Raw genomic sequence first — 19,696 nt, 5'->3', positions numbered from 1 at the left:
TCTGCCCATGAGCTCCCTCGGGTTCCAGTGATGTGACAAAGTCCTTGTCGTCATCAAATAGGGCTAAGAGCTAAAAACGGCCAGGAAACTATGGTGGGAAGGGGAAAACGAGGGAAGCATATGACAGAAATCTGTAGGCCTGTATATGGAAACCAATACAAAGTTCTTGTTTCTATTCACACCTTACCAGAAGTCTCTGAAAAGGCATATCAATACAATTAAAATGGAATTCCTGAGTTTTCCCATTTAATAAGTCAACAATTTTTCATAAACTCATGTAAGTTCCAAACATTTCTGTCCAGCCAGAAGAGCAGTAGCACATCCCTCAATATTTCTTGGTTTCTGGAACTGTATGGAATCTGCTCTAGATAGTCTATATTTGCAGTTAATATTGGTAAAGAATAGCAAAAAATAATTTCAAAGATGACTCTAATGAAAACAAAACCATAGAATAACAATCTCAAACAGGTACAATATCCTTAATCTAGCTTCCAGATTTTAATTCTAGTTAGGAATATACTTAGAGGAGAGATAAAATATGTAAGATAAAAAATACAGGAGATTTTTAGAGCAACAGACTAGAAGAAACAAATGCACATTTTTTGTTCTTTGGAGTTTCAATTAAGTTTTAACAAAAATGCATAAACTAATAGGTGAAAAATTGAACATGGATGAAGATTTTTAAATAAATCTCCCAACCGAATCAAAACAGAATATAAGACAGCATTTGGAAGAAATCTGATTCAACCCAAAAAGGTGAAAGCTAAGATACAGCACAAGAATCTCCAGAAAGCAGCAGGAAGGCTTGTTCACCTACACCCTGACCAATACAGAAGGATCAGCTGCAAAGATAGAACACAACTTGGGTGAAGGTGATCATGAAATGATCCCGTGTCAGAACTTTACAGAAGGAAGAAAGAGCATCAAAGCAGACACAATGGACTAGGAAGAAAAGTTTCCATAAAAACAGAATGCTGATAGCTATATTCCTGGAGTGGGTCATGGGGGAACAAGTGTGAGGTAAAATGAGTTAATGGGAGCTGGCAGTTACTTAAAGAGAGCATATTAATCATACATACAATAGATACTAGAACTTAACTAGAAGGTGAAGTAAAGACACAGCTAAAGAAAGAACTCTTTACTGACACACAAGAAGGAAATACACAGAAAGGAGAAAAGAGGGAGCCTAGAGAAAGCAAGTATAAATGAGTAACAAAAGACAGAATTAGAAAAGCAAAAGTTTAAAATGAAACAGACCTGCCAAGAAATGTAAAGAGGTAACAAAATATTCCACAAATACATTAGTAGTAAAAGAAAGAAAACAAACAGTGCTGAGCTACTGTTTAACAGAGGGAAATCTATTTACAGATCGTTAAGGAAGGCCAGAAACTACTGATCTATTTTTAATTAATGTTTATTAGAAAGATCAGTGGCAGAGAGATGGTTAATATCCTAAGTAGTAAAGTGACAGGAGTGAAATCTCACCCTTGAATAAAACCACAAAAACATAAATTAGCTGTTTTCAGATTGGCTTTGTAGAGTTTCATGCAGTTAATTGAAGAGCATGAAGAAACTTAAAGAGGGCTGCATCCATCTCTGAACCATCAACAGCCACTTTTGGGGTCTAAGGAAGGCAGCTGAAGACAGAAAAGGAGAAGCTGAAAAAATATAGATGTCAGCCTAAAGTCTTCCTAGAAAAAGTCAATTTGTAAGCACCTGGAAAAGAACAGGGAGATGAGTCAGATGTGATGTATATTAACCAAGAACAGATTATGCCACACTGATCTAATTTCTTTTCATGATCGAGTAGCAACACTGATAGATTAGACAAGACACAGTAGATTTTCAACTCTTTAGTAAGGCTTTAGCACTTTCTCATCAGATATTCTCTTCTGCAACAGTCAGATTAAATTCTTAAAAATAGGTGCAAAGTCAGTTGGAAAAGTGCATTTTGAAATCAATCACCAGTGAAGCAAAGTGAAACTGGCAGTCATACCAGAGGTCTGTTCAAAGCAGCATTCAAGAATATATCGCATCTGATAATATTAAATATTAAGATGGGATGAAGCAGAATACACCTTTATTGATTCTGCAGGAAACTTCAGGATGGAAGGCATTGCACACACATTGCAGAATAAGTTTACAATAGGAAACAGTTGTAACATTGGCATAAAAATGATGCTTTTATGCAACACAGAATGATGACTACATTTCTGAAGTGGGTGGAATCAGATAAATAAAGACAGGATAGGGAACAAGTGTCCTAGTGCAGTACCACAGAAAAGGAAAAAATGCTTATAATGTTTTAAGTATTTAAATATTAAACACAACTGAATAAACAATGCCATACTTGTGTGAAAGCAGCAAAAGTGTGCTGGAATGCAGTAATATATTAGATACATAAGGGTGTTCTGCTTTAGTCAGCCTAGCTAAGACCTAATATAAAGCACAGTGTCTCATTTGCCCATTTTACTCCAAAAGCATCTAAATCAGCTGGACAGAATTTAGAGGAAAGCAACAAGAATAATCAGAAACCACAACATAAATAATCAAAGTTGTTAAGCTAAGGAAAAGGTAAATCTTAGCAGAGGTGTGATTAAAAAAAGTCTTCAGATTCAAAAGGCCTTTGAAAAGGAGAAAGAAGTGGCCTAGTCCATCATGCAGAGACCAGGAAATAATTCAAATTGCTCTAAGAAAGATTCAGTTTAGGCATCACTGAAGCTATCCTCACAGTGTGGACAGTGAACACTGGCAGATTGCCAGAGAGGTCTGGTTCCTCCATCTTTGGGAGGATACACAAGGAGTCTGTCAGCAGTGACACTGCTATAGTGTGCATGTGGCTTGGGGATGGACTCGATGCTTTCCTGAATAGTTTTTAGCCTCACTACATGGTATGTGCAATTTGCAAGGACAGAGCGAGCCCGGACAGTCATTCCTCCCGAGGGACAATGCCATCATCATCCAAAAGACATGCCCAGCAAAGAGTCCCCAAAGTTACAGCCTTTCAAACCTGCTGCAGTGAGCTCTGGCTGCACTAGTGATTAGCTGAAATGCAATAAATGGAAACACAGGGCCTGAGTTTACTATAGAAAGGCAACACGAATTTTAAAGGCAGAGAAATGTAACATCAGTCAGTTAATAGGAGATACTGGGCTCAAGCAACAACTTCCCATCAGAAAAAAAATGCATTCTGTAAGGGACAGTCACAGCTTGGCTAAAGACCAAGAAGTGTTTTGTGAATCTTTAAAATCCTGGATCTTTCATTAAGGATTGCTTAGAGAGCACTTATAACAAAAAAAAAACAAAAAAAAAAAAAAAAAAAAATAGCTCTCCCAGTAAAACAGCAGAGAGTGAGGAGAGTGTTTAATTGACTTAACACATACTGGTATCTTTGAAGAATTAATGAGACTAAAGTACATACATATAGAAGAGAGGTCCTTGGTGATCCCATTTTTCAGCACTTCTGAATAAGGGAAAAGTTATGAGGCAAAGAGCTCAGATAACAAGGCAATTACAATAGTTTACAAACTATTATTCACCTCCTGGCCACAGGAGTGACCAGTGTAACTGCTCTTAGCTTTCCTTCCACACACAGTTTGCTATGACCTGCTGATCTTCCCTGTAGGGCACAAGGTCATATGGGTATGGAGGGTGGAGAAGGGAAAGCTGCTGGTGTTGGTAGGGAAAAGCAGAAAATCATTATGAGAAACTGTGGTAAAAAGGCTTTTAGCATTAACACTGACAAACTACCTATCTGTACATTTATGGATTCACATTTGAGCCATTCAAACAAACCCTTCACAAAGCCAATCACAAAACTCCCTATTTAAATTGGGGTGAAGCAGAGAAAGCAATAATTTTAGCCTCCATTCTTTTCAAGATTCAAATATTTATGCATGAGAGCAATATCACAGATTTAAATAGGACTATTCATGTGTATAATTTTATGCACACATTTAATCTGTGGAGAAATAGGCCTTAGATTTCAAGCTATAGGGCAAGGCCTGTCTTTATTTTAGTGTTTCTTACATCACTGAGCAATATGCAGACAAATAAATAATAAAATGAACAACAATAATAGTGACCTACCATGAGATCTGTATTTGTCAACTTATTTGAATCTGCTTAATAAAATCCAAGAACATCTCTTACAAAAATAGATTTTTCTATTCCCCTTGTTAAATAGCTGTAAAGGGATGTTTCTGAACCTTTACATATGAATGAATGCTTTAGATCCACAGCAATTTGTATCTGTAAAATCAAGTGATGAAGGGAACTTAATTTACTATTCTCAAATGCAAACACAGGATATGGGTATTGCATAGAACTAAGGTGAAATAAAGTAAAAGCCAATGAATCACTTTTTTTCACATGACCTCAGTGTAGCTCATCTCTGAACAGAGAACAAGTTTCAGTATTGATTGGAGTTAACCACAGCATGTTACCGGGTGATCCGATAAACCTGTGCGCTACTGTTGATCCTTTTATTTTCAGCTGGGGAACTGAAAAGAATTGCAAGTGACATCTGTTTTCCTGCTGGCTGCCAAGGGGATCCAGAACAAACAAAGGACAAAAGCCACACACACATTGAAAGGTGACAGCAGCAACAGCACCTCACTAAGAGAGGCCTGTTTTACATCCTCAGTATTTACCACTATTGGTGATTTATGGTGCAACCCAAATCCCACTGAAATCACTAGGAAGCCCCCAGCTCTTAGATCAATGGCCCATACAGGGAGATTCACTACGCACCCTCAGAAAACAAAAGAAAAATGTAAACAGAAATGCAATCATCACTCCTATCATGCTGTGAACAATTAATTCTCCTCCTCACTCTCCTCACAAACATATGCAACAGCTGGGAGAACCAGCCTGTGCTCCACAAGACATCACTGGCAGTCAAAAAAGCAAAGTACCTGCTCACATCTCCTAATTGGAAAAGCCCAAAACAGACAATTACTGACCTCATCCCAGGTCTGTAGGGAACTTCGCAATGAACAAATACTTGGCAACTAACAAAGGCCAAATTACCCAAGAAGATCACTTGTTTTAAAAGGACCACTCTAGACAGTCTCAAACTGTACTACCAAAGGATCTTCAAGTCACCAATGCTCACAGAAGACAACTATTCTAATTTCTCAACAAACATCTGTAAACAGCAAAACAGGAAGAATGGCAAGGTAGGATTGGATGAACACACAGTAACAGGATGCTTGCAAAATTAGGGAAGAATTATCAAATTTCAAAAATCTTCTGAGTTTCATAAAGCTATAGCACCTGTAATCTAAAAACCCATAATTGAACTACAAACTATCTAAACTAAGCAAAATAGCCTAGTAGAAATTGTCAGGGCCAGACAGCCCAGTTTTATTCTGGTTTTTTCTGGCTGCATGACCTTACACAAATCACCTAATCACAGTGTGTTTCATATTCCTCTTTCTGGAGAGAGGAATACTAATAATTTCTACCTTTGTAAAATGCTTTGAATACCCTCAGCAAATGGGCTACTATCAAAATATTCAGAGTAATGATGACTGGTTTAAAATCTGTGTTCTTTAAATGGAATACAATGTGAAGACTATGCTGTATTTTAAAATACATTCTAAAATTGCTTTTCTTTAGTAATCTACATTTTTTTAATAGCATAAACAGGAAAATGTGTTCTTTAAATTCTCAAATATTCAGTGTAGCAAATTTATTTAAGGAAGTTAAATTGAATTCACATTATTAACACTTCTACAATGTTTCCTCGACAAACTATAAATGCCCCTCCTTTTAACACAAAATGATTCAGCCATTACCAAAAATGACACTTCACTGTGAATGTCAAAGGGAAAAAGAATATTGAAACAGACTATGACCAGTGCACAAAGCCCCCCAGAACATGGCTAATGATGTCTTATTTTCCCGTCATTTTTCTACTTCCCTGCTACAATGAAACAGCTGCTGTAACTACACTGCCTGCATTGAATAAAATGTCAGAAAATGCTAACTCTGCTGTGAGCATTCTCAGTACTCTGAGAGAGGTGTGACTACAGTTATCATAACGAGTTTCAAGCCAGTGTTGTCAGGGTTTCTCTGCTCCTGCATTTCTTTAACATACAAAAGAATAAAACTTTTTTTTTTTTGTCTCTCATGCAAACTACTAGTTTCTTAGGGCCCATGGCTTTAAAAGTATGCTTACCTGAAATTGCTTACTTCTTTAGAAACAAGCTACAATGACAAAGACTTTACAAGTACAATAAATATTAGGCAGCAAAGTTTCCAGTTTTTAAGGTCTGTCTCTCACGCATGCTCTAAGCACACAGCATTTATTCAAAAGACAAACTGAAGGGATGTTGAAGATGACTGAGATTCTGGAGGATTTAACTCACTTATTTCTAAGTATCTTTTTAACTTTGGCAAGCATCTCCTACCTTCAAGAGTCCCAGAAGGTACTCTGTCTAGAAAACAAGATTGGATGGGCTCTCCTAGGTTTCAGTTACATCCAGATGCCAGAACTGCCTTCTGAGGATGAGGTAGTGAAATTTTAGATTAAGTGATTTCATGTCAAACCTAAGGGCACCAAAACCTGGAGGTTTGAATTATGTGTAAAACCATGAACCTGTTAAAATTAGTGCCAAAATTCTTCACTTCAGTGCAGTCAAAACACTAGCCAAGTGAGGCAAGAGGACTACTGCCTCCTGGGTGACAGCAGTTTATGCATTGTGTGATCCCACCAGTCACTGCACCTCTGAGTGTCTCAACCTCTCCATGGTAAAATGGGGACAACATTATCTACCACAACTTCAACAAATGATGAGAATAAGCAACTGAAAACACTGCTGAATGCTGCAACTGGAATCTTGGAAGTCTAGTGTCTACAAATTCATGCTGAGAAATTTCAAATTATTTTGAACACAGAAAGAAAGAGTCATCAAAGTGAGACATTGAAGGTCTACCTCCTGAATTCCCTGGAGAGGTCAGCAACAAGGTAAAGCCTTTGGAAAGTGGACAAGAGAAGTTAATTTAAACCTGTTTTATACTTCTTCTGGTGATTTTATGTTCCTTATTCTCCAAGTTCAGGACAGTGCATTGTATCAAAGTACATGAAATGAAGAAACATTGAAGGAGTGCAGCACATGAGCCTCAGAGTCCAGCTTCCCTATCTACTCCTCTTTCTTCTTCCTATCATCTTTTTCAGAAATCATTTTTTGCTAAAAACAAAACTGAGAAGGAATAATCTAATAATATCCAGTGCAACACCTTCTGGTGTCCTACTTCTCAGGAGATTTTTATTGATCTGTATTGATGTTTTCCATCCACATGGAATATATTTCCTAAAAAGGTAAACGGTTGTTTCTGCAGAATATGAAAATAAACAGAGAAAAGAAATCCAAAACTGATGGCTTGATCAGGACACATTTTGCAAAACGCACAAACATTCTTCTTTCCGCCAGGTACTTCTCTACTTCAATGGTTTTAAGTCTTCTGTCATAAACATAAAAAAACCCATCAAGCACTGGTTTAATTTACATATTTGTGTGTCAGTGGAAAAGATATGCATTCTGCTCTTGACAAATATCCACAAAACAACCTTCTTATCTTCCTTAAAACTTCTATTTCCCTTGATGTCTACAAAAAGCTTGTCAAAGTGGTGGGTGTTGATGTGCTGAACCATGCTACCTACTCTATCTAATCCAAGTTCCTCAGGCTGTGTAGGTTAAGGGCTTTTTTTTTATTTTATGGTAAAATCCAATTGTGGTCTCACACATTTAACTAGCATGAAAAGAAACCATCACTGCTGTATTAACTAATCAGTCCATTCAGTTCTCTCTAGAGTGTCAGTAATTGCATTGATTAAAAACAGGCATTTGGAATCAAATTATTGATCTGAACAAGACAGATCAATATGCTGTTTTTCACATTTATTCCATAGTGCATTGGGAATAATCAGTAAATAAAATACCAATATTGACTTAATGTGCATTTGTGTGAACAGTAGATATTCTCTGATTAAACAGCAGAAGAGTAATACTTTTAATTCCTGTCAATTAGAACAAAATATTATTTTAATTGGAAAATAGTAAATATTTCATATTTGCAAATTTTCTTTGTCTCTCTTTCTAATTTTTTACAGAGTTTGCTGCTGCCTAACTTGCTACTATATAAACCAGGCCTGTTCATTTTTTCTTATTTTGAATTTAGCTCATCTTCCCTGATTAACTAGTGAGGAATGGACATTTCTAAACATACTCTGAGATGCTTCTGTTGGTAAATGAATCTTTATTCCAACTTGAGAAAAAAACTGCCTCCACAAATTGCACACAGGACACTGCAGTAATTAACCCAAGATGGGTAAGGAGAGGCAAAATTACTCTACCTGACATTTTCCCCAGCTAACCACATCTCTTTACATCCCAATTCACCACAGCATGTTTCTGAAAGAGATGACCTCTTTTTACCTCTCTCAGTATGTAGCCCAAGCTGTGCAAATTCTGTGATGTCTGGCTTTTAGAGATATCACAGAACCAGTGCCATCCTTGTGAAAAGGAAGAGCACCTATTGTATGTATTTTGTAATTTATCCCCTTTTTCCCATTTCTCTTCAATGTTGGCATTGATTTTCATTTTATTGCTAAAAGTATTGTTTTGTCCAGGTGAAATTCTGTTCCTGCCATCTGTCAACAACTCACCCCCTTTCTGAACACAATCTCAAAATCTTATTTGGTTTAATTAACTCTTTAGTGACCCTTAGTGGATTGTGTAAAGGATAACAACTGTTGCACCACATTAAGCAAATAATGAAAATGAAAATTCGGTGTGAAAATGCTGTTCTAGAGAGTGACTATAAAGAGTGAGGATGGACAGAGCAGTACTGGAGGTTTACGAAGACATAATCATAATTCTTCTGCTAAGGTACTGGCTTTTTCTCCATCCAGTTAATATTGAAGACTATTAAACAAATTGGCTATAAATAATTTCATTTACTAAGATGAAAACAAGTGTGTCTGAGAAATCCTAATTAAAAACAGGGTATTAATCTGTATTAGAAATAAGCTGATTTTTTTGAAATTTTATTTTGGAGCCTAAATTAAGTATTTTTTTGATTTCTTTAGAATTCAACTCAGCTACATGTATTTGTATTTCCTCACTAACTGCTATCTTTAATTTTAAGACAGCTGCATCACTGATGATAAGGTAGCCAAAGATCAAACACGTTCACAGTCTTGTGCCAAGCCTTCTTTCAGAAGGAAATTCACAAAGAGAATAAATAATGAAAGTCATAAATCATAAATACCTCAACAGCACTTTATCCTTAACCTCACGGGTGCTAAGAGTCCCAATTACATTTTCACCTCTGCTGTAGAGATCTGACATTTTTGCGGCTGCAATTCTGACTTGGAATGGCTCTCAATGAGCTCCACAAACTGGACACTTGTGGTGCTATTTGTGTGCAGCCAGCACAACAGGCTTCTGCTCTTGACTAGCTAACACAAGAAAGAACAAAATCATTGGACAGCTTTTTCCCACTATTTATTAACCTCTCAAATTTTTGTCATCCATACACAAGAAAAAAAGATGCTGCTAAATGATCAGATCAGACACATTGATTACTTCTTACTGGCTCAGAACTATAATTGACTTTGTGGAATACCAATTTCCAGCATGCATTGCAGGACAGGCAGTCAAAATGCTCTGTGAGAGGCAATATGAGTGACTAGAAAGAATCTGATTTTAAGATCCCTGATCCAATTTTTCTGCCAAACTTGAGAAAATAATTACAAGATTCAAAAAAATTCCTTTTGCTGTTTCAAATATAAGTGCCAAATGTGTTACTTGTATACGCTTGACTTGTCTGAAGACATGAACCTTGAAAGGGACTATCGTTTTTCTCAGTATAATTACCCACTCTTCCTGTCTTTCAGCTGCAAGAGATAAATGGAGTATATGTGCATGTTTTTTAGGGGTTGGGACAGAATCTCAAAGAAAACACAGTCAAGAAGCAAGAGTCATCAAATGTGACTCCACAATGCATATTCGCAGACTGCCCTTGCCAGCACTGGCAGAGAAGGCAGTAGGCTGGGCTCTCAGACAAGTGGAACTGAGTGATGCTCCTGTGGAAAGATGGTCCCACACCTAATTCACAATAATGAGTACTTTAAAGATTTTAATAATTTCTAAATTTATGTTATTTTTTCCATTATTTAGGTTATTTATATATACTACAATAGCATCACTCATGCAGCTAGGCAAGAGAAGTCTGAAAGGAAAAATCTCTCTTTAGCCAAACTGCCTTCCCTGTGCTACCCCAAGCACCTCCACAACCCTTTTGTGAGATTACCAGATGGGTCAGTACTTGATTACACTGATACACTGAAAGAGGCCAGCAGTGTGAGTTAGATCCCCACCAAAATACAATTCTACCAAAGAAATACATATCACTTAGTTTTGCATATTTCTATTGATTTCTGAACTTCTTCCTTCCACTTCCAGCATCTTCTAGGATCATCACACCAAGGACTGATCACAATAAGCTCCTATAAGAAAATTCATTAGAAACATACAAATAACCATGAATCTCATGCCTTGTGATGTTCAAAGTAATCCAGCATATTTCTGTCTGACTGTCACTCTATTTTTTCTCTGACTGAAAGCTCTCTGTAGTAGAGGACGCCATCCCTGCTTTGCCTCAAAGCACCCAAAACAAACAAGAACATCAAGGCTTTGGAATGCACACAAACTGCAACAAAGTCTGAATAAAACTAAGAATAAAAATGAACAGCAGCGTAAGTGGAGAGCATCAAAATAACAATGATTACACTTCAAGGGGACTCTTCATTCAAAAAAAATACTGTGGAGATTAATATATATTAATATTCAGATATAAAAGTCATGAAACTAAAAACTCATACAGGTTAGCTCAAGCACTGACTTGAGTATATGGATTATTCTGCTGGTAATAGAGGAAGCCTCTCTCTTTCCCATACTGCTCATTTTTCAGCTTTTCACTCCTCCCTTATGATAAAATCCACACTACTCTGACTTGGATCTTGCAGGTAGCTTCACTGACTCAGAAAGCCACTGCAGCTCTCAAAGCAGACACACTTCTCCAAGCTCAGTGTTCCATTCCTGAGTCAAGGGCAGTAGCTGCTTCTGCAATGTTTTACAGCTGTGACAGAAAAGGGAGGCTTCCTCTTTAGGTGCTGACAATTCAACTGTACTATGTTATTGGACACTAGTCACTATTTTTCCCATTATTCATCTTCTCCCAAGAGATAAATATGGCAGTTGTTTATATTTTAAGACTGAAACACACCTACATATATTTAGTATTCTGATATTATTGCTCTTAGAAAACAGGGATAAAATTTAAAATAGAATATTCCTTTAGGTCCTGTACTTGAAAAATTCTGCCCTTGTTTCCAAAAAGTTTAATTCATCCACCAAGAGAAGTCTTGCCTCCATCTCTTACCAAGAGATGTCATCATAGGCAGCTCTATTTATCATTAGAACCACCACAATGAAAACTCCTCAATGAAAGAAACAGACAGAAAGACCATAATTTTTTAATCCAAATTCACTAAAGGGCTTCAGGAATCCTTGAAATGAATTAAGTATGGACTGAAAAGAATTAAGTTATTTGCCATGTACACAGGCAAAATACACAGCAGCCTGGACTAAGGATTCTCTTCCTCCACAGTGCCACGCTACTGGTTCCTGTATAGTACTAGATCAAATGAGAACCACTCCCCACATCTCCAGGTTTCATACTGGGGCTATCCTGCCTAGTTCTGTATTGGTCTGCTCAGTCATATGATTAGGCACAGCAGAAGAAACCAATTCCAGCAGAAATTGCCATTAGGACCTCCAGAATTCAGGGTACACAAAGAAACCATAAATCATAGATATTTCATAGGTTTTCAAGGAGCTGATTAGTGTAAAAGAACATGGGGTTTGGCAAGCTTTCCTTTGAGGTATTGCTATTCACAAAGACATTCAGAAGGGAAGTCTAAAGCTCTATATCATCTGCTTGGCTGAAACTGGAGATACCCAACTTTCCCTGGCAGTTCTGCAACAATTTATGCAAAGTCTACTTAGGAAAGCCATCAGACTTACTGACAATTTTGTTTACATTAAAGAGCTCTGCTGACATTTAAAGACCTTCACATTTTTCATTATGAAGTTCCTTACTAACATACAAAAAATGTATTTTTTACAGACTCCTACTCATCTCTAACTCCTGTCTTTGTATTTCCCCTGCCATAAGCTGTCATGGTGTGACTCATTGCCAGGGTCTATATGCAGAGCCTCTGCCCTAGCCAAGTTGTTACAGGCTGTGATAATAATTGAACCCTAAGCACTTTCACCTGGAGCAAAACTAACAACTTGAACAAACCTCTAGGCAAATTACTTTTATATATGTGAAAGTGGTGTCAAAATATCAGAGTAGCCCCTAAAATTAATGGGTACAGTTAGGACTGTGCAAAGACATTACTTAGAAATATTTGCATGTAGTGCTTTCATGAAATCACTTCAAAAACAGAAAATAAAAGGGAATTATTTTTTAATCCTATGCAAATATTGTATAGGAGAACTGGCCAGTGCAGAACCCAAGTGAGAATAGAAATTAATGCACATTTATCACTGGGCAGCTACATAAACCCTCCACAGAGAAAATAAATAACACTTTAACACAGTTTTCATGGAGATGGTACAACTTTCAAATAAACACCTTGCAATTGCACTTTGATAGAACACTGCCTGCTTTCCTGCGCTCTTTTTTTTCTTTTTTTGGCTCACAGTTTCATGAGCATGTGAAATATTTCCCTTAGAATTCTTCTAATGCTCTATCAAAGTCTGCATTTGACAATACACTGAATAGATCAATAGGCTTTCCCTTTGACAATGGTCATCCAGGAAAAGTAAACTGAAATATAGGGAAATCAGAAGTAAAATGGTTGTGTTTATTTCTAGGCAATGTTGAAATGGCAATAATTTGAGGATTAACTCTTGATTATGGCCTTCTCTGTCCACTCTAAGATCTTTATGATGTAATTGCATTAAATGGAATAAGAATTAATAAAAAGAAAAATACTGTTTTCACAATCACCCCTATTATTTAAATACATAAAAATCAACACGGTATCTACATCTTATTGAAAATTCAGTAAAGGAAAGGAATCTATATTTTACCATGTCATATTAGCTCGGAAAGAATATAGATGAAAAGGTGACTTTCACAGAAGTATTGCAGCACAATCTATAGGAGCTATGGCATACAAAATACCTGAAAATAAATCACTTCCAATAAGCTTCCAGTCTAGAGGATTTGGAGACATTTCATGAAAAACATAAAGGGGATTTTTCAACCTCTTAAGTTTCACAAACTCAATCCATGTCTTTTTCAAATATTACTTCGTGCACAAGGGGGAGCTCCTGCAACTCTATATCACAATAAAAACCTGAAGACAATATAGGGAACATAAAGGAAATACAGCATGAAAGATTTAAAAAAAAATACATATTCTTCACCCTATAGCAAGAATTACTGTATGAATTTGCACAACTTTGTCTGCTTTTGTCTTCTGTGCTCAGCATGGATTCCTCAGTACAAAGGAGATGAAAAGCATTTTCCCCCTTAACGGATGTATGCTCTCAATGAAGAAGGAGCAAATTCATGTATGTTTTAAACAGTCACTGAGGTGAAGCTGTACATAAAGAAAGGTAGCATGGTTTTTGAGGTAAGGCATTGTTTTAATGCAGTGTGTCACAGCAAAAAGGTATGTGAGCAGGTAATCAAAGTCTTTACCATAACAAATACAGATAAGAGGACTTCATTAACACTGCTCAGTCAGCCCCCATTCTGGAAATACTCTGCTTTTGAGCACTTAATTTTTTAGCCTTTTTTTCAAGCAGAATTTTGTGTGGCATCTTAAGGATGTGGGGGTTCTTTCAGCAAACTGCAATACGAAGATTCTATTATGGAAAAGAATATAAAACTTCATCTTGGATCATTAGCAATTTTTTACTATATACTACTTGAATTAATAACTTACAAATCATAAATTTCTCCTCTTTCTGTGTATCATTTCTACACTTCCCACAATTTGCAAAGGAGTTTAAGACATTTGCTGATAGCAAAAAGTAGCATTCAGCACTGCAGTCCACAAGAGAGTGGAGATGAATGCTCTCAATGGGGCTGTGTCCTCTGTCCTTACCCACATTAATTCCTTTATCTCCACAACTCATTCCTCCAGTACCCTCTTCTTTCAAACTACCTTATATCTCCAGAGCAGATAGGCTACTTCTTCTTCCTCCTTGGGTACCAGTAAAGGGTCTAAAAGAACGGGGGAGACAACTCTGGCTTTCAATCAGTGTCTGACTTTGTAACAGTCAAATACTGCTCTATCAACTAAAAGAAGCCCTGGAGAGAAACCCCACATGGTTAGGCACTGAGACAGGAAAGCCCAAGCAACCCAGCAGCAAACACGAATGTGGGAATTCTGCACATAAAATGCCCACAGCCTGAGTGCACAAGTTTGCAGTGAAACTGCACCAAGCCTCTGGTGAGCCAGCTTCAACAGACATTTTTCAGTGGTTAACAATATGGTTATTCTCCAGGGGCTCACAAATGGTACTCCTTACTGCACGAACAAGTCCCAAAAGATAAGCTTCTAGTCCAAAGGATAGGATTCCCAGTGGATAGCTGGAAAAAGCTATTTAGTATGTGCTATGTATTTTCCTCCAGCTCAATGTCAGACAGGTTTGATCCATTTCAATTTAAAAATCAGCCAGGAGCACACTCTCAGCATGGTGAATTCAGCATAAACAGTGAAAAAGTGGCCAAATTGTAAGAAGAGAGTCCTGTAGTGGAAAGCATCATGCAACCCTGCTGCCAGCTCTGCTGGTAATATGGAAGCAGGACCACTAACTATTCTGTCTGCATGCTGGAACCCGGCCTCCCCTTGCGTTCTAAGTACTCTCCTGTATCTTTTCCAAAAACGTATTTGAAATTATTATTGATTTTGTAATTTTGTCCTTAGGGTTACATTCATCTCACATATGCAACTCTACCCCATGGGAATTTTCAAAAACTAGAGTGAGAGAGCCCAGTCTGTCCTAGTTAAAAAGACTGATGCTCTGTCATTTTCCCTTATGTAAGACAGCACTAAATTGAATTTGTTTCCATTCCCCAAAATATAACTGGGGACAGTAATATACTCCCTCTCAGTATTTTATGCTCAATTTAACTGCTATAATGCATTAAATGATGTGCAATAATGTAACCCCCAAATGCAAATGAATTCACATTTGGTAAAAAGAATCTCTTTGTTGTTTTCTCCTAATAGAATTTTTTTTGTAGATTTTAATGAACTAGAAAAACCAAACATCCCCATATGGCGAGAAAATTCCAAAGCATGTATTATAAGAAAAATCTTATGTTACTCATCAAATACTAATAGATGTGACAGGAGAAAAAAATTAAGCTATGAAGATGAAACTCAAATAATTAGCAATTATGGAAAAACATCTATTAGAGTACTTGTAAAAGACTCACCACAGGCTAAAAAAGAAAAACATGCATTTCATATTTCCAGAGTGGAATACATTAAATTTCATCTGAAGCAAATTATTTACAGTTCTAAACTTCCCTGGAAAATGAAAATAACACATACACACTTTGAAATAAATGCATCATGATCAGAAGTACTGAAGATGTTATCTCTGCCTTAGAGTGTAATGTATTCTTACCATGTGAAAGATTTTGAGGAACTTTCTCTGGATGTCAGAAGGTTCCTCACTCAGTCTTTTTCTGGACACTACAGAGTAGTCTGCAGGCCTCTCTGAGTTGTATTTGCTGCCTGCCTCACAGGTATCATTCTGGCCATCTAATGCAGTCTAAAGATGTCCTGAAAACATCTCTCTTTCCCTGGAAGAATGCCCTTCCCTGATGCACTAGCCATTTTGGGAGTCATGCATCATCCTAAAAATAAGCAAAATATGTAACATCTAGAAATACAGCACTGTTTTCCGGTATCTTGATTTTTTGTTTTGAAAAGCTGGCAACAACTCTGGGAATTTGGCCCTGGAATTCCAGTAACTCCCTGAAGGATTGCCAGACTGCAGGGCACGAAGGGCGACAGACATTTTGTGTAAGCACTGTAACAGTTGCACAGTTTAAAACTGCAGCAATGAGGTTTGCATGCAGTAAACAAAATACTCACATATTTACCTCTGCTGCATTTACCTTTCACTGAACATAACTAAAGAGAGCTGTGGTGATATGGAGAAAACAAAGAACTAGAATTCATGGACCATTTCTATGCTGTGTAGCTTCTTCTGCCACTTTTACTATGGGATTGTCTGAGCACCTCCAGGATGAAAGAAGGTGACAAGTATTTGTTACACATGTACTCACTCAGCTTCTCTCCAGAGAAATATGCACAGTGTGGGAGGGAGAAGGATGGCTGTTTTACACATGGATTGGAAAGGAAGATAATATGGTTTGCAAAAGACTTTGTTCTTGTAAAAGTCACTGAGCAGTTTGAGCCTGCCCTAGCCAAGCTCTGTCTCTGACCCAAGAAATTATTTCATACAGGAAGAGTCCTGTTGTGCTAGAAAAGCCCGGCTATTGGCAAAGGTAATAATCATTAAATTTTGCTCAGTTTCTAAAATACTTTGTACCTGGAAGTGTTTACCACCCTTAGCTGAGCATCACTTCCCCTTACTGGGGGGATATTACCTTCTAGAGGGGACAGACATTTTTACCTTTACTTGTTATTTCTATCTGCTTCAGAAAACACAAAACCATCTTTTAGTTTGAATTCTGCACCTGGTGCTTTCCTTGAGAAATCCAGCAAGACCCCGACCTGACTTAACTCCAAGTGTACCACTGAAATGCCAAAAACCTAAAAAAGCACTTAGACATAATTCATAACTGTTACATAAAATTCTTGCAGAATCCAAGGTGCTAAGTATCTAAGAACAATTATGCAGTGCATGGAAAAATATTTATGTTCCTACAGGATAAGGTTGTGTCCAGAAGTAGTATAGCTAGTGAATGAGGCTCTAGGAAAAGGAACTGCATACTGTTACATGTATACATTAAATAAAAGCTAAATGTGACAATTAAAAAAGGTCAGTACTCTTGAGGAAGCAAGACAGACAGGGAGAGGTGGAAGTAGTTATTTTTGCATTAAGGAAACACACTAAAATATTCCTTGTCTTCATCTGTTGTCAAGAGATGCTTTTTTGTGCAAAAAAAAATACCTTTAACCTTTTAAAGACATCACACAAATGCATCCAATTAAACTCCCAAGTCTATAAAAAAGGCAACCTAGCATCTGTTTATTACTGCAACTTTTCTACTCCTGCCATACAGAAATTCTAGAAGTTATCAATCTTTACAGCGATGCCTGACACTATTTCTTCCCACTATTAATCTATATATATATACTCTATCCCACTATTGAAACTGGCACAGAAATATTCATGAGTTCTTTCATGTGGGTCCTCATCTGGAGAGGCTGAAGGCACAGAACTATTTTACAAAGGAGAGATGGGATGTAAAGCTGCTCTCTGAGCGTAGAAGAAAATTCACCCTGAGCAAAGGGCCAGAACAATACCCATGCATCAGTTCAGATTCAGGTACACCTTAAAATAGGATTTAATAATGAATTTTATGATCCACTGGTTATCCACTGGTCTTGTCATAGCACTGCTTTTCTTCCTTATCCTCAGCACTTTTGCAACAAAGACTAAGAAACCAGACTGTAACACAAACTTCAGTAGCAGTACACTTTGTAGTAATCCTGAAGCAGCTGCTTTCTTCACTTAAATGATACAACGTCTGAGGCATTCTTATAATTTGTATACTGTACTCAAATGCATCAACCACATGCTTGCATTTGCACTCAGTTATTTTCAATTGAATGCTGAATACTTTTACATTTTTCATAACCAAATTCCTCCCCCTACAAAAAAAAAAGGGAAAAAAAAAAGGGCAAAACTGTGAGTGATTTACCTTATTACAATTTTTAGAAACTTGGCAAAGAGCACTGTTTGACATACTGTCTTTATCTGGCATTCCTAAAAAAAGAATACAGAAAATAAATACATACTGTACATTCTTTGAGTGACAGTGAAAATATTTATAGTAGAACAGCAAATTTGAGGGTTCAATACTTTGATAACATACACATTAATCTGCAATTTTTAAAGAGCAAAACATTTATTCAGAAAAAAAATTCCTCTAGTGAACACAAAAAAGACAAAAAAGCTAACTTGGGTCAATATTTTAAACAGCTTGTTAAGCACAGTTCTTTTTCAAAAATTAGTATCTGAAGCATGCAGGAGTTATTTATACTTTTTCATTTAACATTATCAGTGTCTCAGTAGTCCCTGGCAGTCAAATGTGACATTGAGTCTGCATTAATCAGCATAGCTATGCTATTCTATAATATTGTCCTGCAAAGAAAACATACTGAACATCTAACATAGGAGACCAAATTTGCAGATGCAATTGCTAGCCATCAGATATCATGCTGCCTGGCATCCAGAGAATCCCTGGCAAATAAATATAAGTGCTTTGATTTACATAAGTGATGAATTCCAAAGGCTGTCTTTGGGTTCATGTCTGCAGCACTCTCCCACAGTTTGACAGGTTCTCATGAGGCAGAGACATGCCCAAAATTATTTAGCTATGTAACAAAGATTAGAGAGCAGCATGTTTACTGCAAGCTCAAGCACTAACCTAGATTCTCCACCAAGTTGTGTAGCCCATCCTAACTAAAAAAATTGAGACAGTTTGTTATATTTATTTTACTAGCAAGACACATGGCCATGTTCCATGGTTCATGTAACACAAGTAGTAAAATGCTACACGACATCATCCCGTATGTTTTAATCAACAGGCCTGGGTCATAGTGCAGGTTTTGGTGCAGCTCTGTGTACACTTGTGCACAGCTGGGAAGGCAGTTGGGCAAGTTCCAAAGTGCCTTCTATTACATGCAGTATTAATGCAGTTGTAATACCAAACTGAGTTAAATTTTTAAAGTTCAATATCCAAACCTGGAGAATCTCCATCTTCCCCTTTCTTTCCTTTTCTCATTTGTTTGCCCACCACCTCATACCTAATCTCTCATACTTACTGTCATTGTTGGAGCCAGTTTCCATAACACCATAAGGAGGAGTGAGAAGTCCAGACATATACTGTCGATATTTCTGAAAAACAGTGATGGCACATTCAGTCAGGTACAGATGTAAAAAGCCATTCAAGGAAATATGTGCTATTTATTCTTGTGTCTCCTGCCTTGTGCTTCTCACACACACATGAGATATGAGACAAGTCTTTACTCTTAACACTACAAGGTCTGCTTTCTTGGTTGGACTACACACTGCTGTAATTTCAAAGTGGTGCTAAACCAGTTCCCTTTTTCATCTTCCCCAAAGCATGACTTTAAGGTTTCTAATAAATCAATGTTTTACTTAGCTGTGTGATTTGAAATTACACTGCTTATCTGAATCCAAGCTAGAAAGCTACTTTATTATAGGAATGGAGACGAGCTAAGGATTCATAAAAATCCTGTACAACAACAGTTTTGGTGTCAGATTTGAAATATAAGGATGTAGAGTGAGAACTCCAAACATTTTAACCCAAGACACTAAGTTTGGTAATCAGAAACTACAAGGCTATGAAACACACAGACCTCCCA

The 19,696-nt window shown here is 37.1% G+C and overlaps 1 protein-coding gene across 5 annotated transcripts in view; it reads right to left on the bottom strand.

Moving 5' to 3' along the window:
* RAPGEF4 (Rap guanine nucleotide exchange factor 4) overlaps positions 1–19,696 on the bottom strand; it is a 143,247-nt gene that overhangs the window by 56,448 nt on the left and 67,103 nt on the right. For all 5 annotated transcript variants that reach the window (XM_059853117.1, XM_059853118.1, XM_059853119.1 and 2 more), the window contains 2 exons: positions 19,133–19,205; positions 18,007–18,071 (listed from right to left, as the gene is read on the bottom strand). In XM_059853117.1, the coding sequence (XP_059709100.1) occupies positions 18,007–18,071; positions 19,133–19,205 (138 nt within the window). The remainder of the gene's footprint in view (positions 1–18,006; positions 18,072–19,132; positions 19,206–19,696) is intronic.

This window comes from Haemorhous mexicanus, chromosome 8 (genome assembly GCF_027477595.1).
Source record: "Haemorhous mexicanus isolate bHaeMex1 chromosome 8, bHaeMex1.pri, whole genome shotgun sequence".
Classification (NCBI taxonomy): Eukaryota; Metazoa; Chordata; class Aves; order Passeriformes; family Fringillidae; genus Haemorhous; species Haemorhous mexicanus.
Note: the sequence above shows the minus strand (reverse complement) of the source record. Positions and strands in the feature narration are given on the sequence as shown.